This window comes from Rhopalosiphum padi, chromosome 4 (assembly GCF_020882245.1).
Source record: "Rhopalosiphum padi isolate XX-2018 chromosome 4, ASM2088224v1, whole genome shotgun sequence".
NCBI classification, from domain to species: domain Eukaryota; kingdom Metazoa; phylum Arthropoda; class Insecta; order Hemiptera; family Aphididae; genus Rhopalosiphum; species Rhopalosiphum padi.
Genome location: NC_083600.1, coordinates 53923095 through 53950921, shown reverse-complemented (window position 1 = coordinate 53950921; position 27827 = coordinate 53923095). Strand labels below are relative to the sequence as shown.

Sequence of the window (27827 nt, the reverse complement as noted above, 5' to 3'; positions counted from 1 at the left end):
TGTCATTTTAATTATAATTATCAGTTACTAGAAAACTAAAATAATTTAATGATTTCCTATTTATTTCATTATTTTATAAAATAGTAACAAAATTTATTTATTTATCAGTATTAGCAATAATGTCTGATATTTACTTGAAATATTTAATTCTTATGTACTGAGTGTTATTTTAAATTAAATAAATTCGTAGATTTTAGGTTAGTATGTGTGAGAAATATATGAGTATAATATTTTGTAGAATTATATAAAATATTGTCCATCACACCTGTCGCGACTTTCATTTACGATTTTGCATTCTTGATTTTTACTATAACATTTTCTATCGATAGCGCTTGATCTACAGTCTAAAATGAATTGTTCTAACGTTGTTTTCCCATTAGAGTTTAATTGGCATTCAGTTAATTAGATATTTTACTATTATTCTGTTGATATAAACATTATACTAACAACTAAACTATGCCCAACAGAATGGTTTTGCTTTTATGATAAGTTTAATCGTTAAAAAAACTTCCTGTTTATAACTACTTATACATGATAAATTTTGTTTTTTACAAATCAACTATTTAACTTTGGAATTTTATTTTTGAAAATCACGTGTTTTACGATGAATTGTATATTTAATATTTTTTAATATTTAAATCGTTAATTTGGATGGTATAATTCTAAATAATAATTTCTAATACGACTATAAATTGAATTCTTTTTTACTATATTATCTTATGTAAACATAGGTTACAAAGTGTATCCTTTTAATTAAATGAAATTTTATAATAGTTATCTGCAATATGGAATAATAAGACAAATTTATGTACGCTATACGTGTATACAAAAAAATGCTTATATTAACTTTCTTATAAGTATTAGTAATAATTGATCACTCAAACGTATAAAAATATAAAAAATATATAATATAATTTATACATCTAATAAATATTAATATGAAATATATTAAACTATATTACGTTTAATATATCAAATTTATATAATTTTTTTTCTATAATTGCTTTTTTACAAAAATGCAATATCGAGGAGATCCACTTTTTAAGATGTGCTCTGCAATATTTGTTTACATAATATTATATTCATGTATACGTTTTCTATTAATCAAAATCTAAATGATTATTTGATATATTCCATTATATATGTATATGTATTTCAAAATGTACGCTTAATATTACATAACTTAATATAGGTAAGTATTTTTTAAGATAGGTACATAAAACATAGTGAAATGATTTACTCGATAGGAATTCAGTTTTAATTTTAATACATTTCTGTATAATATAAAACATTCTTATATTCACCACAATCTTTGCTTATTGAGGTAAATTAATCTAAATACCTATACATTGAAATATAGGTATATAATTTTGATTTTAGTTGATGAATAATAATAATATATAGGAGTACCTATATATATATATATATATCCATAAATCATGAATATAATAATTAATATTTTTAATATATAAAAAGTCCTGGTGGACTGTTTTTAATTACTTGTAACTTAGGTTAAAAAAATATAAGTAAAATTGTATTTTATCATTTATATTTATTTCCATAAAGTTTTCATACACTTCAACAATATTTTATTAATATTAATATTTAAAAATTATAACATCCATTTAAGTATACGATAAAAAATAATTGAAATATATTTATATTAGGTATGTATTATAGCTATCATAGTTACATAACATTAGTTTATTTTAATTATTATAATTTTTAAAATAAAATGTAGCCCGATGCAGGTATAAATATACTTAATTGTAAACAGTATGGTTAAGAAAACAAACATTTTAATATTAAAATGGAAATAAATTATAGTAAACTTTCATCAATACGATTACATAATATATACATATTTAAAATATTTTATTATTGTTAAAAATTAAAATATGGATGTATAGATTAAAAATGAAATTGAATTTTAAAATTATATGTTTTGTTGGTACAATTCGACTTGATGTATAAAAACATGATTCAAAACAGAATAAAATGTGTGATCATTAAAATTAAAAAATAAATTACTGTTTTAGCAGAAAATGTACTAATTAATTTCTGATTCATGATCCATTTTAAACAGATTTTTTCCTAGTAATATCAATGATCTAAAACAAAATGTCTTACATATATGATGTACCAATAATATTTATAACTTATTTATTTAAAGGAATTCTTTTAGTATTTTAAATTTCAATAGAATAAATAAAAGACTATTTTATATACAGAATATTATAGTATGATAATATTCATTGTGCCAATATTTTTGTAAAACGATCGTATGACAATTAATTTCCTTCTAATAGCGATTATTTAAAAAAATTAAGACTAGAATGTTTCAACAACGAAATGATATCGCTGCAGTCTAGACAGTAGGTGATTTTAGACTCATTAATGTGAGTAGAAATTAATAGCTTATATGTATCTGTTTCTACTTAAGGGGCCGTATTTCGATTTCAGTCTTTAGTTTTTTTATACTTCTTGTTCCGGCTGTTGGTTAACATTAGTCAAAATTTAAAAGTGGTTTATCTTCAGCAAAAATCATCATGATGTGTTTCAAAGTAAGTACATAATATTATTATTAATATATTATACATATCAAATAATTCATTAATTATTATTATGTTTTAATATTTTGAATTTCGGAAAAATCATTAACATAACTTAATAATATTTAAAATTATTTGGGGAATATAAAATTGTTATTTTTCGTAAATATTCTATTTGGTTATCAAACGTTCAAAAAAAATGAATGTGGTATTGTACTCAACTGTTTTCCTCATTCTTACGTATAGAGAATTCTGTATTATATTTGCAAGTTTATGTAAATTTTGTAAAAATTTCAAACATCAGCTATACAAAAATGTATACCTGTGTATTTTTGATATTTTTACTTTTCTAAATGAAAAACGTAGTAAAAACCTCATATCACATTTTATAACTTTTTGTCAAAGAAAAAAATGTTTATTGTCATTTATTTGAAAAAATAAATCAATTTTAATTTTAAATTCGTATTAAGTCAAACCTTACCTAAAACTAGTCTTAATACTTTCAAATTATGTATATATAAAAATAAATAACATTATTAGTAATATTGAAGTGTTTAAAATGTCTATGGTTAATAATTTTTGATTTACAACAAAATAACGAAAATCGTTTCAGAATAAATCGTTAGGTTAATAAATTTGAATAATCAATTTCTTATAAATTCTAACTTAGAGCTTAAATAAATATGACTATATATTTTTAATTCTTTTTAATTTCTGATAAAGCAACTTATGAAAAATCTTGTATTTTAAACTTTCAAGTTGTTTGATTTTAAAATGATGTCGAGCTGATCGACACAATTCAGGAAAAAAAACTAAAAAAAAAATTAAAATGTTTGATTATCTACAACATAATATTATTATTACAATAAAAAATAAACATCGATTTTGCTGATAACTGGTGTATGAATATTTTCCTCTGTTTTTTTCTCAATAATTATTATTTTATAGATATTTTCTATTATTTGTGATTCAAAAATGAATAATAACGATTATTTATATATACTTGACATTTTCTCTAAATATTTATATTAGATTATTCCAGACATGGTATTATTTTAAAAATATTTTGGCATTTCATATGATAATTATAGACAATTAAAACTATACCCAATTCTATTATTTTTGGATACATGTTAATAAACTTTCAAGTTAAAATGTTTGTGGACATTTGTGTGTATAAATTACGAAAACGTATAAATTATTTTTCATTTAAAAATTAGTTTTAAGCTGTTCTCATAACAATTAAAAAATGTCAAAAATTTATATTGGCATTTTAAGTTTTAATGAAATTTGATATTTAAACGGAAAATAACAATTTTTTATGTTTTGTTGTTACATCTCGTTGGACTAAATGAAAAATTTGTTTAATGGTTATTTTTTTTATATTTTAACCATCCCTCAAAAATGTAATATGCTGTATATTATATATATATATATTTTTTTTTAGGCCATCGTGTTGGTATCCGCTATTGCGTGTTTAATCAGCGCCGAAAAGAAATCGTTATTGAAAGATCGTATTTTCCATTGCAAACACATCCCGTTTAAAAAACATTCTATTTTTGATTTAGTCATCCCGTCGATCGAACCCTCTCCCCCAGTCGATTCTGCTGTTCCCGTCGGTTATACCATTCCTACCGAAGTTACTACACTTGGAGCAGAGCCGCTTCCTACGCAAGAACCTGCAGTACCACAGCAAGAAGTTCAGTATCCTACACAACCGGAAATGCAGTACCCTACGTCGCAGCAAGAAGCACAGTCTCCTGTAGCGCCACAACAGGAGGTGCAGAATCCGCCACAACAGGAAGTGCAGAATCCGCCACAACAACAACCGTTGTATCCGCCGCAACACGAGGGCCAACGCCCTGCACAACACAGTGTAGCGCAGAACCCACCATCAAATGAAGGGCTGTATCCACCGCAACATAACGGACAGTATTATCCGCCCCAAAACGGAGGACAATATTATCAACCGCATAACGAAGGACTGTATTATCCGCCACCGAACTACCAAGGTTTTACTAACTACGCCCCATATAACTACCCAGTCTATGGACAAAACGTACTCAGATCCGTGAAGTCTCTCGACGGCCAAACGTATACAACCCACCAACGTCCACAAAGAGTTAATATGTTTATTCGACAGCCAACGCCGTACTACAACGCTCCACATCCGTATGGTTTTTACGCGGCTCCGCAATATAACTATGAGCCACAAGCGCCAAAAATACCTAAAGCCCTCTTAAAATCGACTTGATTATACATACTTGGTTTTCGACCGTTTTTATTTTTATCATAATTACTATAATAACTATTTTAGTTTTTAGTTTTATTACACAGAAAAACTATTTTGGAAAAATAAAAACGTGTTTCATTTATACAAGGACAATAAACTTATTCATTTATTCTACTTGCGTTATATTATTTTTAAAGTCCTCTTCATTTATTTACATAGGTATTACAATGGTTATTGATATTATGTACTTATTTTTACTACTAGGTTTAGTAAATATTTTTAAGTTTAGTTTGAAATATTTTGTAAAATTCTATTGAATATTTATTCTTATTTATTAGCATACTTACTAAATCAAAATAAGATTTCACGTAAAAATATTTAAGGGAAAATATACAGGTACATGAAATATTAAAACAAAAACTCGTAATCTTATATAATAGGTTTATTCTATGAAGGATTTATTCTCAAACACATTTACAATTTATAACATTAATAAAATATTAAAATGTATGTGTTTTTAAGATTTCTAATTTTTTTTTTTAAATACCTATTATTTTAAAGCTATTAAATTATTTGTGTAGTAAATAAACTACAGAACTATTTTTTCTTTAGTAGAAGTATAGAAACAAAACAATAGAATACAAATAGTGTTTTATCAACTAATGAAGTGTAATTTTCTCTTCTATCTTTACAGCATTAATATCCATCAAAATAATATAATATAATATCACAACTTTCAAGAACCTACTAGCCATAATACAATATTATTGAAGTAATTTATTTTTATTTGTTATTAGATTCTGATTTTGCTACTCACGCAATCCATGGAATCCCCCACGATGTCTAAAAATAAATTAGTGTAAAAACCTTTTTAATGGCTAACGTAATAAACGAATAACCAACCAGTAACAATGATAGAAATAGAAAACAATAATATATATAGCTATTTATGTTTGAACAAATGTAGTGGTATCACTAGATAGGTTATTCCCTCAAATGTTTTCCATGTTATTTTAATTTATAGTATATACTCTTATTTTGTCTTAGAGCACAGATTGTATACTTATTTCTACTAAAAAATATAACAATTATTGTTATTAGAATACTAATAATTTATTAAAAAGATAAACTGTATGTTTAAAACTAGTAGAAATATTGTTCTACTGCATAGACTGTAAACTAAGTGAAGTATATTATTTTTAGTACCAAAAAAATTATGGTCACTCCTGGGATAGAGTATAAACGAAGGTGGGCGTATATCGTAATTAGAGATAGGTATTATAATAATCATTGCAAATGAAAAGCGTTTCTGAGCGGAGACAATCTGTCGGCTTATATTTCTATGAATATTTTATTTTATGTACATAAATATATATATTATATTACTATTAATAATTGAAATAAACTAATTTTTGCGAGAAAAAAATAGTAAATATTATGATCTATAATACGACTATATAACTATATTATTATAATATTAATATCTGTTATTAACTTATAAGTCAATGCCGGCAAACTTTAGCAATGATGTGAAGGTTCTTGGTTAGCTTAAAATTAAACTAAATATTTTGGGTATTAAATAATTATAAACGTTGTAAACGTAAAGTAATATTTAAGTTTCCCGTGAATAATAAAAAATTAATTAAAATCGTTTAAATATTCAATTTTGTTAAAATTTGATCTTGAAATATCTAGGTACACAAAATAAAATTCCGCATTTCGTGTGAATATTAAGTTTCTGTGAGAATAAATTAAGAACACCTTTACTTAAAAATGTATAAAAAGAAAATGAGCACATTGTGTATACTTTTTATTAATATAAAACGAATAATATATAGCACTAACATTTTTTCAAAAATTAACATCTAGATACAGTTGGTCATTTATTTTTGAATTACAATAAAAGAAACAAAATTAATTTTATCGAAAACTTATATGCCTAAAATAATTCCAGTTATCGTTTATTTTTAATTTCTTTGTTTTTCTTGATAATTTTGGAAATTTAAGAGTTTTCAAGAGCTTCAACAATGGTTAAAAACATTGGTTATTACTATTATTAGCTACTTAAAATTGATAATTATTATTTTATAAATTATTTTCTCTAAATATTTGAATTAATTTATATTGTTCCATTTTTTGTAGAAATATAAAAATTGTATTTGCTAATTCAATTCGAGGTCCCAAGTTTTCATATAAATAGCCTTACTAAATAGCTAGTATTTTATCTTCCCTAATTAAAAATAGTATTCTTTTTTATCTTAATTGATAAATAAAAATAGTTTTAGAAAACCATCTATGCCAGTCATGGTTATTGACAATATAAATATTTTTGATATTAATATTTATTTTATACTTTATGATGTATAGTAGGTATTCCTAAAACATGCTAAATAAGATTCTACTCCTTCGTGCAAACAGAATGTGCTAGTGCTATGTATAAAAAATGAACGATATTTTATTAACACTCCAAGGTTATGTATAAATGGACTATCTATGTAAAAACTGGATTTTTCCTTAAAAAAATCAATTTACACATTCAAGGTACTTTTAAAAATATTCAGACTTGTTTTACTTTTAATATTTTTTTTTTTTTTTGACAAATTTTTATGTCCAAAGTAAACATTTATAGAGTGTAATATTTCATCTATACCAATGGTATCCAACACATGGCTCGCGGTTCATTTGGGGTCTCTTACAAATAATAAATATAAGAAAATATTTTTTTTGTAATGTAAAATTATCACTTATTATTATTATATTACATCTAAAAGATAAGGAAACAATTAACAAGTTAAATAAGATTACTATATGCAAAATGCATAGTGATAAAAAAATATAACAAATGATATACGTAATATGAGTATTGTGGGTATATAATGTTATATAAACGAAATTAGAATTATTTACCCAAGTAGCCCGTCAAAGACAAATTATTGTACATAGCTGATCTCAATACTATCAATGCGTATTCATGTTTAAAAAATGTAAAATTGATACTATTATTTGAATCATATAACTTATTTAAAATTACTTTTTTATAATAAAAAATAGTCATTGACTATAAAACTGAAGTTGAAATGAAATACATTCAAACGAAATTTTAAGTACGATAAATGTAATTAATCGATTATTCAATTGACGACAACCATCGAATTTATCATTTGGTCTACATGCTCTCAACTAAAAGAAAAATATATTAAAATGTCATAATTTATAAACATCCTAACTACCTAACTGATTACAATAATAATGTTATTTTTTTAATCTTATACTTGAGCTATATTACCTTATACTAATAATCATAGTCTAGGTAATTATACAATAGATGCAACTCATGCGAACGAAAATATCTATTTTATAAACGATCTAACTACGTATAGCCATATTGTATAATTTATATGATGTACAACAGCTGTATTAACAGTGTATAGGTGTATTTTATTATGATATTACTAATTATTCAGACAACAAAGTTTTTTTCTTCTGTATCGTGAATTTTTAATATATCAAACACCCACAAGTTAAAAACTCTATGAAATATAACTCGAATAAGAAACCGTTCCTTTTTTTTTCGTTTTTTTTTTTTATAAAATCATTTTTTTACCGTGCACGCGACATATCTTTGGTCCATACCGGATTCTCATAAGGACTTATAAGATTCACCCGGCTTCTTCCATAACAATGATTCAAGGTCGTCTGGATTCATAGTGCACCTATTTATGTCCACCCGTGGGGGTAAACACGACTATATATACTGCGATTACTTAAAGTTTTGCATACACATTCGCAGCCGCATTAAGCATTTAGCAGTTCACCGGGTAGTCACATCTGCAAAACACACTCAACCGACAATGCAAGGACCTAAGGTAAGTGTTTTATATTAGAATATTACTCTGCGATATTCGTATGGTTCTTACAGTCGCTCATCGGTGTAATGAATTTCGACGATCGCAAATAGTTTTTGAACCTGAATGCCTTCGTCGAAATTTTAACGTCAAATGAATTTTTTCATCCTTACGCGATATATTGTCGGCTCGAGTACTTTCAGTCTTGTCCGAGTCGTGTAATACTTAAAACACTACAACTGTTCATCTCAACAGTTTAACGTCATAATTTCTGTGTCTCACGACGTCTCTTACCTTACTCGTTCGTTTCAGACCGTGAGTTTCCTGTGCCTGGCTTTTGCCTGCTTAGCGCACGCCGCTGTACTCAGCGAGCCATCCGCACCAGCTCAATACGACTTCAGCTACGCGGTCAACGATCCGACCACCGGTGACCAAAAAGACCAACAGGAAACGAGAAACGGCGACGACGTTACCGGTTACTACCGCACCGTGGACTCTGACGGTTTCCTGCGCACAGTCAGGTACAAGGCCGATGCCGTCAACGGATTCACCGCCGAAGTCGTCCGAGAACCAGTCAGTGGCGCAGCCCTGCCAGTCGTCGCAAAGGCCGCCACTGTGATCAAACCGGCCGTCGTCCCGGTGATCGCCCCCGCCGTCACACCCACCCCTTACGTCCCGTACGTTGCACCAGTGGCACCTTACTACAGCGGTTACCCGTACAACTACCAGCCGTACTCGTACGGTTACCAACAGTACCCGTACAGCGGTGCCTACTCTCCATACTCGTACAGCGGTGCCTACTCTCCGTACTCATACGGTCAATACAGTTACCCGTTCGTCCGCAAGTAAATGTAATATGTCCAAAAAACGGGTGCCGCCACGTGTGTACATAACTCGGCGCTTGTCCCGCAAAATGTCGCTCCTGCATCGTGTTTCGCCAGCAGCGACGAGTTGAACATATAAAATAATATTAATTTCTTCGATATTGTATTTTCATCTGTTTAAAATTTGTATCTATCTTTATTATGTATACTTACGATAATATTATGTAAGCAAAAATAATCACAGTGATCAATAAAGTGTACGTGTAAGTACGTTTGTTTCTTCTATAAACATATCTATATGTATATCTATACCTATATCTATATCTATCACGAAGTTTTTGCATTTTCTTCGTTTTTAGCTGTTATTACACTGTTGCGTTCAGCACCTAATTATATACTTATCGAACTCGACCACACGCGATTCAATAATCGTAAACGTCTTGTTTGATAACTATTACTCGTGTCATGGCAAAGCGGCTGCAAATGAGTTTTTTTTTAAGGGTTGGTGTGGGTGGATAGGTATAATTGGCTATTGGTCAATAAGTAATAATGTAGTAATAACTAGTGTTTTGGTATTCACTACAAGTCAGGTAGGTGGTCAAAACCACATATAAAAATATGTGTTTGTCGTTGTTTTGGTTATTTTGGTAGGTGGGTGGTTGGAATATTAGATTTGCTTCTGAATAATTTCAAGTTCACTACAACTCTGCTCCGAACCTTTTTTAAGGAATTATTATAATTTATATTATCTTACAAAATGTTATATTTGTCGTGTGTAATATTATAATTATTATATACATGCATTGTCAAATCCGTCTTCAGTCGATAAGTGTCTTGAACCATTCCTATTATTGTTTTTAAATCCAACTCGCACGTTCTCGTCTCAAGAAACCGAACCAGAGGTTACTATGTGTGAATATTATACATTATTATGTATTTAATATTAATTATCGAATACTATTGTAATTTGTTTAATTTTATCTGAAATTTTATTTAGTGTTATAAATGTACTATATACTTTTGCAGTAATATAATGTACATCGTACTTACAACTTTTCGTACATAAAAACTGTTGTTAAATAATTACAGCAATGTTGCACTTCTTTGAAAATATATTAAAAAAAAGTTTATTTTATTTTATTTTATTTAAAAATTATTTTAACACTGATGCTTGATAATTGTTTTTACTTCATTTAAAATTGTATAGATAGTTTATTAATTTCACAAATATAACCATAATGATAAAAAGCAAAAATAGTTAATTATACGTTAATGTATATAAAGTATATTCATATCTATTATTAAGAAAAAGTTAAATTTATTGATGATTAATAACTAATAATCACTAACATTTTATTTATAAAAATACATAAGTGATTCCATTTTAGTGAATTATTAAGTCAACTTTACAGTACAGGTACAGCTTCAACCTGTATGCTGTATATACATGATTTATCTTAGTAAAAACGAAAATAATTACCTTGTAACAAACAAATAGAAATGTTGAGTATAATACGTAATATTTATTCAAATATAAAGAATTTAAGGGGGACTCATAATTTAAAAAAAAAATGATGAGTGCCTTGCAAAAATGTAATTCTATCTAATATTCGGTGCAGTTGATGTCATCGTACAATTAATGTCTTATTTCCCAATACTAGTATGTACGGTTGTAGTATATATATACTTGTATCTATTTTATAATTTATGATAGAACAACTATGAGAAAAATTATAAGAACTTATTAGGTACCTTTAAATATTATAAAATTGGTATACATCACTACATCAGGGCGATGTAACTGATACAAGTATAGTAGTCCTCAATAATGGGTTTACATTAAATATATATAATATTTAGTCTATCATTTGATATTATCAGACAATTTTTATAAATTATTTATATTAATCCCTATAATTTTTAAATCATCATAAAGCATTTAATGTTCATTTTAGCATTCATTATTAATTCAGAAACCACTTGTTTAAATTTAAATAACATTTTATTACTAAAAATTCCATCAATTATAATTTTAACAAATTATCTATCAAAAAAAAAAAAAAATTAGGGGTGAGCATGCTTTATTAATTACGCTGTATATGGCTATAATAAAATAAATATAGCATTTAATAAATTACATGAACAAAATTAACTATAGTCAATGAAGAAGCATTGACTCTAAAAAAACAAATCACAAAAACCTTGGCTGTATAATGATTTTAAAATTTATAAAATATTATACTAGTCAAAATACTAGTCAAAAGAAGATGCTGGAATAGTTGCTTATATGAAACTGAGGAAATATTTCTAGACTGTCGTGACAAACAACAGATAATTGTTAGTAAAAGTCGAGAGAAAAGTTCTCAAAACTAAATGTTATAAGTCAATCGATAAGTTGAATTATGTAATATTGATCATGTAATAGTCCATTATATGATTATGACCATCTTATCATTATACGAAGTATACAAATAATATGCGTTTGAATAGAAGCCAAGTATTTTTAAATAAATGTACAAATATAGTTCATGTTGCATTAATTTTTACCAACCTTGAATACTAATTAATAATTACAACTATAAACATTGATGTTTATTTTAAGCATCATTATATTCCCATGTTAATGAAATTCCAGAACATTTTTAAATTTTCTTAATCTTTATTTTTAAAGATTTTACCTATACTTGTTTTTAACTAAAAAGACGATTTAAAGCAAATATATATATATATATATATATATATATATATATATATATATATTAATAATTATTTTATTATTACATAACTTATAATACTTGAATAGTTAAAATTATTTAGTTTAAATAATTATAATGGGTACATTAAAACCTATAAAATCCACTTATATAACGTGGTAATTAATACACGTATTGCGATGTAAAATATCCAATTTATAAAACGTATAATATGATTATGTCAATTTGCTCAACAGAACGTTATCATAAGTAATAACAAAATAATGTAAATACAGTTTATTTCAATGCTTACTCTACTTACAGTGTTGTAAAAATCATATACATCTATAATATTATATTATCTTAGATATAATATCGTCTATCTATTTTAATTTTTTTTTTAATTTTGATTTAATCGTATTCTATTATTAAAGGTCAACAAACTATTCTTTAAACTTAGGTTCAATAATACTGTTTATATTTGTATTTGGGATTATCATTCCGTTCAAGGTTGATTAGGTAGTTAAAGCAATGTATATTTTTTTTGCTTATATTATTAGCAACTATTATGTCTTATGATTGAAGAGATGATTTGCTAATTTAAGTGGACATTTAATGTATTATTAGTGCGGTTTAAACTATATTATAATATATTTGTTTATAATATGCTGTATATGTTTATATATATATATATATTGTATACAATTCAAAATTATGATACAATAAAAAATATTAAAATTAACATATTTTTTTAATTTATCTTTTATTTATCAATAATTATGATTAGCAAAAAAAAAAAAATGTTTTTTTGATTTTATTAGTACCTAATAAAAATTTAAAAAAATTAGAATTTAAAAAAAGTATAATAATATATATTACAATAATATTTTGATTTTCGTAATAATCCAATAACTAACAAGATATTTTATAATAAGTTATTTGTAAATTGATTTGTAAACGTTTTGTAAGTTAAAAGAAAATTAGGATTTAATCACAGGGAAAATGTTATTAAAAATTATAGAATATATAGACATATACATAGTGTTTATAGCTATTATAAAAGTTGACGGCGCGGTGGTCTATATTTTTTAGCTTATTGCAAACAGAATTGTCTAATTAAAAAGGATTTTTTTCTTTTTATAAATATTTTATTATATAATTGAATATATTATTGGGAAAGAAAAAATGTATTACTACTCGAAAAATTAATTAGGTTTGTAAAATATATAATATGTACCTATATAGAATTTAATTCAATTATCAAACTTATCCGATTGGCAATTGGTCAATTTTTATTTTCGTACTGCTTCCGGTTGTACGCCGATGCAATAACTTTCGATTGACAGAATGAAATCCAATTCACGAGTATCTGCGTATAATATATATTAATATATTATTATAATATTACTACCTATCAGTTAGTATTGTATACTACAATTATGTACTTATTTTGTATGATATTACTCGTATATTATTATTGGAATTCACAAATTAAACCATTGGAAAAGCGTGATGTACAATATTTACGTTTTGTATTCCAAATGCATTTTTGATTTTTTTTTTAAATTGTATTTTTTAGAAACTTATTGTTTCTGAAAATATATAACGGCCGATACCACAATATGTTCGCTTGTTGCAACTACAGCAAAGGTATAATTTCGCTGTATGAAATTGAAATACCGTCTTTGGGAAAATCAGGGCTATAACTATTCCCGTTTTAGAATGATTGTCGCATTCATCGTAGATATATTATACATCTATATAGAACTTGAATTTTATGCAACTGTTTGGACAATGGTTTATCAAGTCCATCTAAGTGCATCCGCCATGACTGTACATTAAGGACACTGCACGTGCTGTAATTTAAAATAAGTACATTTTTGTGATTCATATTATACGCTTTGTCGTGGCTTACAAAAAAAAAAAAAAAAAGAAATCGAGTTTATAGAAAAACGCAATTATATTTATTTAAAAGTGTACAAAACAATAACAGATCAAACAATATTTTCAAAAAAAAAAAAAACATTTTTACATCATAATATCACAAAATGCAATGCGTCAAGTAACTTTATTTAGATTTATGAAAAACAAAACAAATGTAGGTGTAATTTTTTGACTTGACTTGCATAATCATAACAGTATAAAAATTATATTATAATAAACTATAAACTGTAGGGATTGCGGATGCTCAGTGTATGACGGCCGTAGTTTACTCGAGAAGATTTTTCTTTTTATTTTATTTATGAAATTATTAAATCGACAAAATAACCTAACAGTTAAAGTAAGTAGATGAAGACGTTATTATTATTTACAACGGAAAAACAAAACTAATATATAGGAATATACATAACACGAGGTAGATAATGTACAAACCGAAATGTACAGGTGATTAAAATCATTGGAAGAAAGATGGGAGGTAGTTAGGAACAAAAATATATTACACCTATTAAATATATATGTAGAGAAATATTCTCCATGAGAACGCTTGATTAATGAATACATGATGCCATTAGAAATATATAATTAATTGCGTTATTTTTGGGGATTTAGTGATGTATCTCTAAAATCGTTTTATTTTTGTACTTATGTCATGCGTAATTTTGAATTGGTATTTATGTAAAAAATTAGGGATTTTGTATTACATAAATATATTTTATTAATAACATTATACACATACCTGTATTATAAACTATGAAATAATTTAAAATGTATTAAAATTTGTAAATTACGTGATAAATGACTGGTGAGGTGGAGAGAGGCGAATGATTGTAATTTTTAGCGTTACGGGTTATTATTTATATATAACGATCGAATTGATAAACAATTGTTTTTAGGTACTTCAGAACAGGGGTGTGTGCTCAAGGGAGAGTGGTACAATATTTTCTTTATTTTTTCTATTGATTTCAATATTATTTTCTGTATGATTTTTAGTTTTTCTTAAAAGTTATAATACTTTATTTATGAAAATAAAATACACGATAAATTAATGAAAACATATTTACCGCAATCCACCGTGATTTACGTCAAGATATTACTTTATGGTAACAAATATACTATACCAATACATACGATTATATTATAATTAACTACGGCATCCGCGATGAGTTAATACAAGAATATATATTTTTTTGTTATTATAACGAGGTCTGAAAATAATTGAAAATTCACATACTTATCTATTAGGACGGGCAAGATATCTCTCCCCCTTTTAAAAAAGCTGAGCACGCCTCTATGTCCTTGTAGGACGTCGTCAATTATAGTGATGTTGTTGTTTTGGTTGTTGTTGGTGGTAGTTGAATGAGCCGACGTCAAAGTTCGGTTTCTTGCGGTCCACCACGGCATTGAATCCGTTGTGTTTGTCCGCCGTATACTTAACCGTCCGGATGGTGCCGTCCGGTTCCACCAGCGTGTAGAACCCGTTCACCACGTCGCCAGATCTCGTCTCGTGCTGGCTCTTCACGTCACCCGTGTGTGGGTCGTGCACGTCATAGTGGAACGAATAGTGCACCGGTTCGTGATGGTCCTCGTGTTCTTCCTGCACCTGTGTGGTATGATGGTTGTACAGCTCTGTCACCTGTTGCTGGCCATGTGGGAAGTTGTTGTAAAACTGTTCGTGGCCACCGAGCGACTGGGCCTGCAGTTGATATCCGCCGTACGGCAAACACCGCGACCATGTGACCATACTCAGCAAAACACACGACTGCAAAATACATTAAATTTTGTCGTTTATTGATGCCGTCGTGAGTAATTCAACAGTCTCAATATTTGTGTGTGAATTTCCCCAACACAAGTTTATGACTTCGCAAACTATACTTGTAAACTGGATATTTACACTATTATAACAAGAAGGACTAACGCCAGTTATCGTAACATATCATAACGAAATACGTAGTATCCTATAAAGCATGCGTCTCGGGTGTACAGGACTTAAGTAATTTTTACAATTTTAAAATTTATATTGCTATCATTGAGTTTTCATAGTCGCATCATAAAAGAGTGAAACATTTTTTTACGTGGCATGGATCACCAACACTGTTTACTCGAATGCTTTATCGTTATATGTGTTAGTTTATTAATTAGATTCTGATATTAACTTTTACAAAAAAAAAAAGTGTTATCTGCGCTTTAAACGGTAAAACGAAGAGACAAGTGATAAACTATACGAGTGGACCACAACAAGAAAACCAAGCTTAGATAAGGTTAGATTGGATTTAAGCGAGTTGTGTCATTCACCACGCCCTGCGCATGTATGATGGTGTTGTCTAAACACTAAAAACATTATTATATTATTATAAATGAAAATCGCTTACCGCAATAACCGTAGAACCCTTCATGGTCTTGTTTAACAGCGGACGGAACACAAACAGTACTGCTGCCCAAATGAAACTTATTCCAGATGGCTTAGCTATTTAAACTAGATGGCACCGGAAGATTTTTCGGTGAAAACTGCTCGTTACTATTATTATGTTATTATAATACGCAACCGGGTATCACGCCTATGTGAATAATGTAATATAGCATAACATGCACACATCACGAATTTTATTAATATACGACATGGTACACCGACCCTTGTGACCAAACACGTAAAGCATTATATTTAAATCGAATGTATGATATGTATAAGCAGCGTAAACATGTACAATTTAATTATCCTAGAAAACTGTGCGCGTGGTATATATGTAGACGTATTTATGTACAGGGCGGTCTGTTTGACTAGTTACACTTTAATAGTTAGACTTTATACTCAAGTAAATATTATCATATAGCTTTTTTTTAATTTTTATTTAAAGAAAATGTTATAATTTGTATTTATAATTTGCATATAAGTAAATGAAAAATACAACAAACAATTTACATAAAAAATAACATGTAAACACAAAATGAGGGAAGTCATCCAATGATGAAACCTTTAAGAATAACAATTGATTTATTTATCAACTAATTTAGTAGGTCACGGTACCAACACCTGATGATTAAAGGATTAGGATGGTGCTATAAAGTATTAGGTGAAACCTTTGGTAATGGTATTTAAAATAAAAAGATATAAACAAATTATATAGAAAAGTAATTTTGTTTCTGATTAGTGATTACCTATGACAAAAAATAGGTTATCATAAAAAACACTAATAAAATATTTAATCTTTTTTAAAGATTTTATACATTTTATGTACTTTTTAAATATTTCAAATTATATGAAATATTTTTTTTTTAATTAAAAAATGATTTAATTTTATATGAAATGGATCACCCCGTACATTACTATCTAATATATCGTTTGTATGTATACAATATGCTACGAGCACTTATCTAACGGTGATATGTTATTGTTGTTGTTGTTGTTGTTGTTGTTGCGGATTGGTCTCAAGTAAATAGACTGGAAACGCGTTTGTGAAAAATATTATATTCTAACGTAAATATTATCGCGTTTTCCTCTTTGCTATTCATCATTGTTTACGCTTCCCCATCAGTCGTCGTCACCGGTCGTTTTTATTTGTCGTCAGCTCTAACGACTGATGAGAAAGATCATGATTCATGATCTGCAATCATTGCGTCAACTACGGTTATATTAACCATCAGGTTTTTCAAGATTCTGCGGTAGTGCATTGTCCAGTATACCTAAACTTAATATTTAAGGTAATAATATATATATATATATATTATACGGATTTAGGCCTTAAAACAGCTTAACACTCGTAAAATTGGTCAATTTATTTTCAAAGAAAAAAAATATGTTCATAATAAAAGGTTCAGTACTTTTAAGATGCTTTTGACACTGAATTTTGGAGTACTTATATAATATTATATTAAACGTTATTTTTATCACAGTGATTTTTTAAAATTTACTTTATATTTATTGAGATTCATATTTTGAAACAGAATATTAAGAACAAATATTTCAATATATTTCGTTTTCACTCACTAAGTGATTTTTCGTATGTATAATAATATTATTATTATTTTTTATTATTATTGCTATTTTAAATCCACAGTGACCTGCGATGAGCTATCATTATTATCCTTAATTTGATAATACTGTTATCATATTATTCAATCTTGTTTACACATCCACCTATTTACATACTAATTAAACGATTTAATAATTTTTTAAGCAAGTTACGATTTTACCGATTTTTGTTTTATTATTATTTTTGTTCAGCTTAATAAAAAAAAAGAAAGAAAAAAGATTTTATACCATTTAGGTACAAATAGTATTATGTATAACTTATTTATTTTATCTGTGTGATTAAAAGCATTATTCCATGAAGATTTTTATTGCATTTCATGATAGTAAGTACTTATTATAATTTATACAGTTTTTCATCTAAATATAGTTGGGTTTCTTAAGATTTTCTCTAAGTATATACCTATACTATATAATGTGTGGTAAATTTTCATATTTTAAATTAACAAAAAAAAAAGAAAAAAGTTATGTAAATATGTTAAACTAATTAATTACTAATTAAATACTCAACTCTTTATCACGGTTATTTAAGTTTAGAACATTATAAATGAATAGGTTTTATGTTATACAATGTAGATTGTACATGTATATTATATAACTATTATTATATTCATATAACAATAGTGTCGTATATTATGTATTTTTCATTACAATTTGTAGCATTTAAATTAGATATATAAGTATATCATCTGCTAGTGAATCGTTATTAGTGTTCATCATTCTTTCGAATAACTTTTACTTATATTTAATGTATAAATCGCCTACATTATACTAGTATACAATTATATCTTCAGCTCGTAATGTATAAATTGTGTTTATGGTTTATATAAATTGGTTGAATGTTTATTTTCAATCAATATGATAGTCTGTAGCTGTATAAACCTTTAACACAATATTTGATCGAGATATGTCTATTATAAGTACAAAATAAATATTAAATTAATGTTTTATATGTCGTATTATTTTTTATTTTGTACGTAATTTGCTGATTTATCGCTGAAATCACTATTAGCATTTATATCGACTTTAAGTAATATATACTTCCTTTAATGTGTTTTAGAATCTTAGATTAATGTTATTAAAATATTTAAAATCAAAGTATCATAAATTATTTTTGTTTATAATTCGTCATTATTAATTACACGTAATTATCTAAATTTCATTTATACATGATATATTTCTTATATGACCTTTTTGCTTATCTTATATAGTTAGATAAATATCCGTATATTTACGTTCATAATATTTCTATTTAGTCTGATTTGTATTTTAGGGTTCAGATTTTGACTCTGTATGAAGAGCATTCTTATGTTTATATTTTGTTATTTGGTGACCACATTATTGACATTAATTTTATAAATGATTAATATTAATTTGTGAAACTTAATAGCTTTACTATGTAGATTTGGCACGTAACGACGTATAATATTGTGTACGTTATAATTTTATAAATATAAAATAAGGACTACATCTATATTAACTACTTAAAGATGTATGCCTTTTATGAGAATTCGTATGCCAAGATGTTACTTCGAGGAAATCAACTTTTTAATATATATAGTTGCGCTCTCAAATGTATTTGACACTTATTTGCATAATATTTTATTAATGCGTGTTCTACATACCAACATATTATAACAAATAATTTGTATAATATTAAATAAAATATGGAATATATTTTTTTTATTAAGAAAACGTATTTATTAAGTATAATTTTAATAATTGTATATTAATATGTGGGAGTTGAACGAGTCTTTCGCCAATTTAAAACGAGTGCGGTAAACACTGCAGTTCTTTTTACATATCAAATTATTTTTCTAACCTGTTTTTAATCTAAATATTCTAAATTATTTATTGGCACTAGTTATATCTAGTTGATATTAAATATATAAGCAGTTATAAGCATAACGTATTATATTTATTATAATAGTGCTAATATTTACCGCATACCACCAATTCAAACTATGTTCTAGTTAAACAATAAAAAAATGTATACGTATAATAAAATAAAAAATTAGGTTTTTAAAAATACGTTAATATTCATATTTAATTTTGTATTTTAGTTAGATACATTATTTTTACGATGAATTTGAATAAGACAAGGTATATTTAAGCTAACAGTGCTAGAAAAAAATAAACAATGAAATATTAACATTTATTTATAATTTCACAATATTGTTTGTCTGCGTATTATCGTTTTAATGGAAAAGGCCTTTGGGGATATTTGACTACCAACGTAATCCTTTTCATATCACGTACGATAGTTATAATATTAAAAACTATACATCAGCTGATGTGCCATGTAAATACATTTTGATTAAAACATATTATAATATAGTAGGTATTGTATTACACTCACCCCGAGGCCTTTAGCGCGAAAGTCTGTTTCCTCAAGCGTACACTATTTAGCAATAATTATAACTACATCTTTGTCGTGACAGATATTATGCGATACTCGTGCAATACAATACGAGTATACATTCATGTCATTATTTAAAAAAATGTGCAACGTGTGTTCCCAAACGATTTATAATCATCTATCGGTTTTTCCAGACGATAAAAAATAATAACTTACGAGATCAGGAATGATATTATATCGTTTGAGTTTAATTTCGAACGGTAAATGGTAATCTAACCTTATCTAACAGATATTGATTGTTTCTTTACTTATTAGGTATATTCATAATTTGGTGGCCCATTCGATTTCTGATACAACGCTCATATGTGGAACACTGACAGGTACGCGTTATAATACCTAGTATAATGTACTCTTGTTTCGATCGGTTCAAACGTAACATTTCTTAATTTTGGTTTAAATCCATCGATCTAATAACCAAAAATGATGTCCGAACAACACCCAAAACCTAAGTATATCAAAATACTAGTATTATAATATTGAAATAATAATACTGTTAACCCATTAAAGTTTTTTGAAAAATCTATAAGTTATATTTAATTGCCAAGTCTGCGGATAAATTTTGCGTTATAATATTTCATCACATCGGAGATGATAGATATTATAATTTTACACTTAAATAGCGTTACAAATGCGTCTCGACATATAGGGATGCGTAAAAGACTATAACACTTAACGACAACACTTTCAGTCGACGGCGCTTACCATCCACATAGGTTATACTATATAATTAGAAAAAAAACACCTAAATATTACATGGGACACAGTAAAAAACGAACGACAGGTGCGGCGTTCCGACCGCGACTGACGCGCTATATATTATATGATACGAACTCGAGTAAAGTATAGTATAATATTATGATGTGTTTCTAAACCGTCTGGACGAAATCCACTTTGGCAAACGTTATAATTGAATTTATTTGTTGTCGATCGAAATCGCATTGTTACGGCACCTATCTGGTCAGAGTTGCAGTGCAGTTGACGACATATTATTATTGTTAACGTACGCGCAGAAATGGACACGCGCAACAATAATTACGATCGTGTATGTACAAAGTTAAAATAATATGCATACTACGTGATGGACATACAATCCTAAGGGGCGTTTTCTATTTCGGAGTTTCGCAACCTATTCCGTTTCGCGCGCGCGTGACGATGTGCCACCGTCGTCGTTGCGTCGAAGACGCTCGCACATGATCTTGAACCACTTAAATCGTAGTTCTACATTGCCATATTATATCGGGGTCGCAATTTATCCGGATATAAACCTTGAAATTTAGTTGTTTGGGGGGCTGTCATTACCGCCTCAAGTTAGCACACTACCCGTTCCCAGAATAGTTATTATGATATAAGAATAAGGCGTATCATATCACTTAAACTTCTTCACAATATTATTGACTTGGTCATTGCCTACTGCAGTGTATATCTAGAAAAGAAAAAAGAGGGAGCTTGACTAGATGACCACTATAAGGTTTGGAAATTTCCGGAAATTTAACTTGACGGGAATTCTCGGAAATATTGAAAAATTCACAACAATCGCAATTGTTATTTATTAATCATTATTTTATTTAATAGCGTAATTCAATTAAATATTCAAAGGTTTGATTAAATATAAATATACATTACCTAAATAATATGTAATAAACTTATAAATGAAAACTTAATAAGTTTTAATTTTCATTCGATCTACCACAAATTTATAATAAAAATAAAATAAACATTAAACAAAATAAGAATATTATATGTGTAATGTGGATTTACCTAATCTTATCATTTGAATGACAGTTATAAAGTCAAATTATTTATAGTAAACGAACTTAAGGTATTATATTAAAATTAACAATGTTATCAAATATGATATGATATAGATGTGTAAATGTAAACTCCGTACTTTCAATGCGGACTATGGACACCCATATCTTATAAGTAGGTTTATTTATAGTACCTTCTTTTAGTTTTTATAAAAGTAAAATACGTATAACAGCTTTAAGCTGTACTTTTAAAATCAAAACGAAATTTAACAGGAGTGTCAACTCTAGATTAGAAACAGTGTATCTTTTGCACATTTAATAACATTGTAAGAGTATAAATTAAATACATTAAGCATTTAAGATATTATTGAAATCATTATTAGAAAGGCGTCAGTGTGTTACTGCACTTTTTTTATAAATTAGCCGATAAACGGGAAATATGTCGAAGTCCTAAGATAAATATTATCTATAGTGCTCGCATTGCTCGTCCCTCTTTACATCCACCCCCGATCACATAGTAATACCTTTGTCGTACATTAAACTATTTTGTTCTGTTATCTCTCGAACTCGCGGAAAGATTAACCACGACATCGGGTTGGACGTATAGCGTAAAACAATGCTATTATAATGAACACGCACGCATAACATATTATTGTGGTACGCGAGTGTTCGTCAATAAATTATTCGTCGCGTCGAAGTCTCCCTGACGGCGGTGACGTGCATGTTCGCAGGACGATTTTCGTCGCGTCCTTCCAAGGACGATGACGATGACTGGCCGTGCGATATACCCACGCGGAGGTTTCACTTTCGCCGCGTACACACCTCGGTCGGTCTGGCCTAACCTAGGTATATGGATCGGATTGGACTCGGACCAAGACTCGATGACCCGCATACGATTATAGTCGCCGGACATTGTCGCGTCTGCAGTACTATTATATTATTATTAAATTGAACGGTTGTTCCATCGCCGGGGCTGGTATGGCATTCTGGCCACGTCTCCGTTACGACACGGCCCTCTCCTCTCGCCCACTTGGCAATCGGCCCCTGTCCGGTGTCAATCGCCGGTGGGTGGCACAATATCCGTCGCGTTCGATCATCGAATCTACGGTGTAGGGGCACAGCGAAAATGACACATTGTGGGGGCGTCCACAGACCACTATATAACCGTCGACGGTGACCGTTGTCAATCACATCCAATTCGACTCTCGAGTTCATCCGGTCTTTTCCGAAAAACAACACTCGCCGTCTTGTCACTTTCGCAGTAACCGAACAACAAAAAATCACCGAAGAAATGGCATTCATCAAGGTAAGTACCAGTATTATAGTAATACGGTTATTACGATATCTGACGACCGACATCTGTTGGCGTGCTATTTCTCTTACACATTTTATCGATTTGTCTTTTCCTCTTCGCAGTCTTCATTGGTCTTGGCCGTCGTGGCAGCCGTCGGCCGTTGCGAACCCGGAGTACTCCCCGCCGTCGCCCCAGCCCCGTACGCCTATCCAGGACTGTTGCCATACTCGGCCGCGCCCGCCGCCTACCCGTACGCCACTTACCCGTTCAGAGCGCCGTTGTTGCCGGCCGCTTCCCGTGCCGTGGCGGCTCCACTTCAAGCGTTCCCGGCACCTGCCGCCCGGTTCGCCGCCGCTCCATTCCCGGCCGCCGCCGCTGCCATAGCACCGTTCCCGGCCAGCGCCCCACTGGTCCGCGCAGCCGCGCCTCTTCCCGTGGCCGCTGCACCGTTGCCCGTGGCCGCCGCACCCGCCGTGGCCAAGCTCGACTTCACAGACGCCTACCCGCAATACCAATTCGCGTACACAGTCCGGGACTCGCTGACCGGTGACGCCAAGGACCAAGAGGAAGTTCGCGACGGTGACGTGGTCAAAGGCCGCTACAGTCTGATCGAACCCGATGGCAGCCGCAGGACCGTCAACTATTACGCCGACGACGTCAACGGATTCAACGCTGTCGTCCAAAAGGACGTGCCAGTCGTCGCGCCAGCCGTCGCCCCTGCCGTAGTCGTATAATGAATGACTGACGCCGCCGTATACGATCATCGCCGCCACTGACTCCGCCGGACATAATCTCTATACCTATATATATATATTGTACGTGTATTTTTATTTTATGTTTGTGTTTCCTTTTTGTACATAACTTTTTTCTCGCTGTTATATTGTATTATCTTCTATATATTTCAAGGCAATAAATAAAGTTTCTAACTCTTAAACATATTATATTATAAATTACGAGCGCGTACATTATTCACACAAAACAAAGGTAAATTACACCCTCTATACCACTTATAACCATATTATGAGTATTTGGTGCGAATTCGTTGATGTGACTTTAAGTTCAAACCGCGCCAACCAGGTACCTCATCGCAGCGTGTATACGTTAACAGCAATAACTCATTCTGAGGTGTTGTTCTTAGATTTTCGTCTGTAATCGATCTACAAGAGCGTTATTGATTGATGTGTTTTATGAAAGTAATGGCTTTGAAGGTTCAGTCTCTACCAAAAACAGCGTAAGCCCATTCATTGAAACATTTCAGAAAACAGTTAAAAAAATTACCATTAAGCATTATACTAAGAGAAAAACAAATTCAATTTATTTATGTTATACTGACAGCGATGAATATTGCTTTCCAATGATATTATATTTACCATACTATAAAGTGTAGACATGGATATGTGTCTTGAAAAATCATATCATTTACATCATACTAAATAATTATTATTACTGCTCGAATATAACCACTAAATAATATTATGAATATACCTACTCTAATATACACTTTTCTAGTTTTATAATGACATTATTTCAATAAACAATGAAATATATTATTATTTTCTGAACAAACTATTAATGCAGATACAATTATTATAATTGTTGCTTAAACTTATAATTGTACCGAACACTTAATGTATTGCGTTTTAATTTATATAACATTATTTATTATCGAAAATTCAAGTCGTTGTTGTTACTTTGTGAGTATGGACTGAACACAATCCTCTCCATAGAATTTATATTCTTTTGTTATTAAACAGGAAAAACCCTCACTTTATACTTACTATACTCGTCAAGTATACCAGTTTTTGCAGATTAGGTGATTTATTGGTTTTTTGGACGTGAAATAATATGATTTCGTGGTTTATATCATAATACCAACCATAGACTTTAACGCTGATACATTTGGGTACTTTTAAGACAAAATTTGATATAATTTTCAACTGCGATTTGTTTGCGCTTCACAGTAGTATTTCACATCCTATTAGTTGTTACAAGTTATTACCTTGTGATTAGGAACTTTAATCAAATAGACTATATATTTACTGTACTTCGAGATTTTTCGATTACATTTTAAAATCAATTTAAAGTTTATTAGTACGCTAGTCGTTACATATTAGTGGATTAATTTATTTATAATGGTACCTATAACTGTAGAATCGATATCTAAATTGGATTCACTTCGCCGCGACAATGAATTAGTTTTTGATTTACATACTGTCATTATTTAATATTCCATATTACCATAAATAACATTAATATAAGACGTAATAACCATTCTGTTGATGTGTATCTATATATAAATACAAATGTATTCCATAGCTTTGTTTTCATAATATAATTTAGAGTGGGCTTATTATATTTATTTTTTATATAAATAAATAACGCGATTTATTTACATTACTAACCTGTTTTGAAAGGTGGATTTAAAAATTACATTAATATACTTTAAATTTACATATATATGTCTATAAATAAGTAACTTAGGTAAATAGGTAACAAAATTTATTTAAATTTGTTTTAAATAATATAATATTATATACTAATATGAATATTATAATATGATAATTATAAAATGAATCATAAAGTAATATTTTTAAATTCTTATACTTCCTATACTATAAAAAATAGGTACCTACTTTATAACTTATATCTCCATCTGCCACATACATACACTACGGTAATAGCAAATTACTTTGTGTAGATATCTTATTTATTATACTTATAATTTAGTCTTGTTTATAAAACATTTTTCTTAACTCTTCCGTTACTGACTGAAATAATGTGAATAGTAATTCTTAATAATTAAGGTTTTAAGAGTGTATCTTTTGAGGTTTTTAGCTCAAAAAGTTTTAAACGATTACTCTAAACATGTTTTAACACAGTAAATTGTAATATGTTTTTTGATAAATATTTGTCTCCACGTCCTCGAACAATCGCACCGATTTGTTTCAATCTCGTTCACTCGGTATGTTACGTCTTTTCTATGATGACAAAATGAACCATTCTGAGTAATTATTATATTTTTTTAAGTCTTATAAGCATTTATTTTGAATGTCACTGCAGCACTAAAATAATATTGACGTACTTTAAAGTGTAATTAGGTAATTGTCGTATCGTCATGAAGACAACTAGGTACCTATAAGTACCTTAAATATAATATTATGACGTGTAGATGAATAAAATAATAATTTTTAACTGGACCTATATTACCTATCAGTCCGTTTCAGTTTGTCCATAATATATAAAACATGCGCAAACAATATAATATTTATATATGTTTGCATTTTACATTTGGTACGTTTGGAAACTATAATAATGTACCTATTGTATAATATTATATATTATATAATACCTTTATTATTAATTAATAATAAATATACACGTCAATTAATATAAGATTTAAAATATTTTACTGGGCGCGTAAATATTTTCTTTTGATTCCTTTCACGTTAATATATACTGAAATTATCATCTCATATTTTATTTCATTGTAATTAAATATAAATTGAATATTAAATCATTATATTTTTCTTATACAATACCAAACAATACTGTATGAGAATTTCGAGTGTATAGACCAATTTTATAACTTTTAAATTATAATGCACTGTGTGTCATATACTCATGTATACTATTAATTATCATTATGACAGTACATTTTTTCGTGTAGTCTGTACTCCTATAACATTCAATATCGAAATCATTTCCATACGAATGTACCTAACTATATCGACACGCATCACGATCTGTCGATAAGTTATAAATTGTTTAAATATCCCATTGTACAATATAATACCATAATATTTTTTTTATTATTTTCCAAATAGAGATGATCCGTATTACGTTTCGGGGCATTTCCAGTTTCCGATTTTAATATGGCATGAAGCGATAACTGGTCGTCCTTACAATATGTGATAATAAATCGGTGTACGCTACTGATCCTAAATTATTATTATTGTTATAGTTACGAAAAGAAGGTTCGCTGTACACGTATAATATACTCGGCGGAGGTGTGTCCAGTACGCAACACTGTTTTAATATTGTTATCGCGTATATTGTTATTATACACAGTATAATATTATGTGTGACATGTAAGCGCGATTATGCGTCTTCGTCGACGACCGCAATTGTGTAACAGCCTCCCCCACCACCCGTACGCCAACATTACTATACCGCCCACCCATAACAAGACGCTTTAATTATTACATAATTTATTTTCCCCGAAAATGCGCATATTATACTACTGTGTATTATATT

General features: G+C 28.8%; 5 protein-coding genes across 6 annotated transcripts in view; 4 read left to right on the top strand and 1 right to left on the bottom strand.

The window, feature by feature from the left end:
* The window catches only part of LOC132930331 (neurobeachin-like protein 1), a 107731-nt gene that overhangs the window by 69212 nt on the left and 10692 nt on the right, over positions 1–27827 (top strand). The window lies entirely within an intron of this gene.
* Positions 2414–4959, top strand: LOC132930335 (ataxin-2 homolog). The gene is made up of 2 exons (XM_060996165.1): positions 2414–2564; positions 4000–4959. The coding sequence occupies exons 1-2, from the start codon at positions 2550–2552 to the stop codon at positions 4804–4806; spliced, it is 822 nt and encodes a 273-aa protein (XP_060852148.1). The 5' UTR covers positions 2414–2549; the 3' UTR covers positions 4807–4959.
* Positions 8496–9743, top strand: LOC132930336 (cuticle protein 21-like). The gene is made up of 2 exons (XM_060996166.1): positions 8496–8651; positions 8943–9743. Exons 1-2 carry the CDS (start codon positions 8505–8507, stop codon positions 9477–9479), a joined length of 684 nt encoding a protein of 227 aa, XP_060852149.1. The 5' UTR covers positions 8496–8504; the 3' UTR covers positions 9480–9743.
* Positions 14089–16651, bottom strand: LOC132930341 (uncharacterized). The gene is made up of 2 exons (XM_060996170.1): positions 16458–16651; positions 14089–15847 (listed from the first exon to the last, which is right to left on the bottom strand). Exons 1-2 carry the CDS (start codon positions 16479–16481, stop codon positions 15398–15400), a joined length of 474 nt encoding a protein of 157 aa, XP_060852153.1. The 5' UTR covers positions 16482–16651; the 3' UTR covers positions 14089–15397.
* On the top strand, positions 23428–24507 carry LOC132930337 (larval cuticle protein A3A). The gene is made up of 2 exons (XM_060996167.1): positions 23428–23585; positions 23696–24507. Exons 1-2 carry the CDS (start codon positions 23571–23573, stop codon positions 24305–24307), a joined length of 627 nt encoding a protein of 208 aa, XP_060852150.1. The 5' UTR covers positions 23428–23570; the 3' UTR covers positions 24308–24507.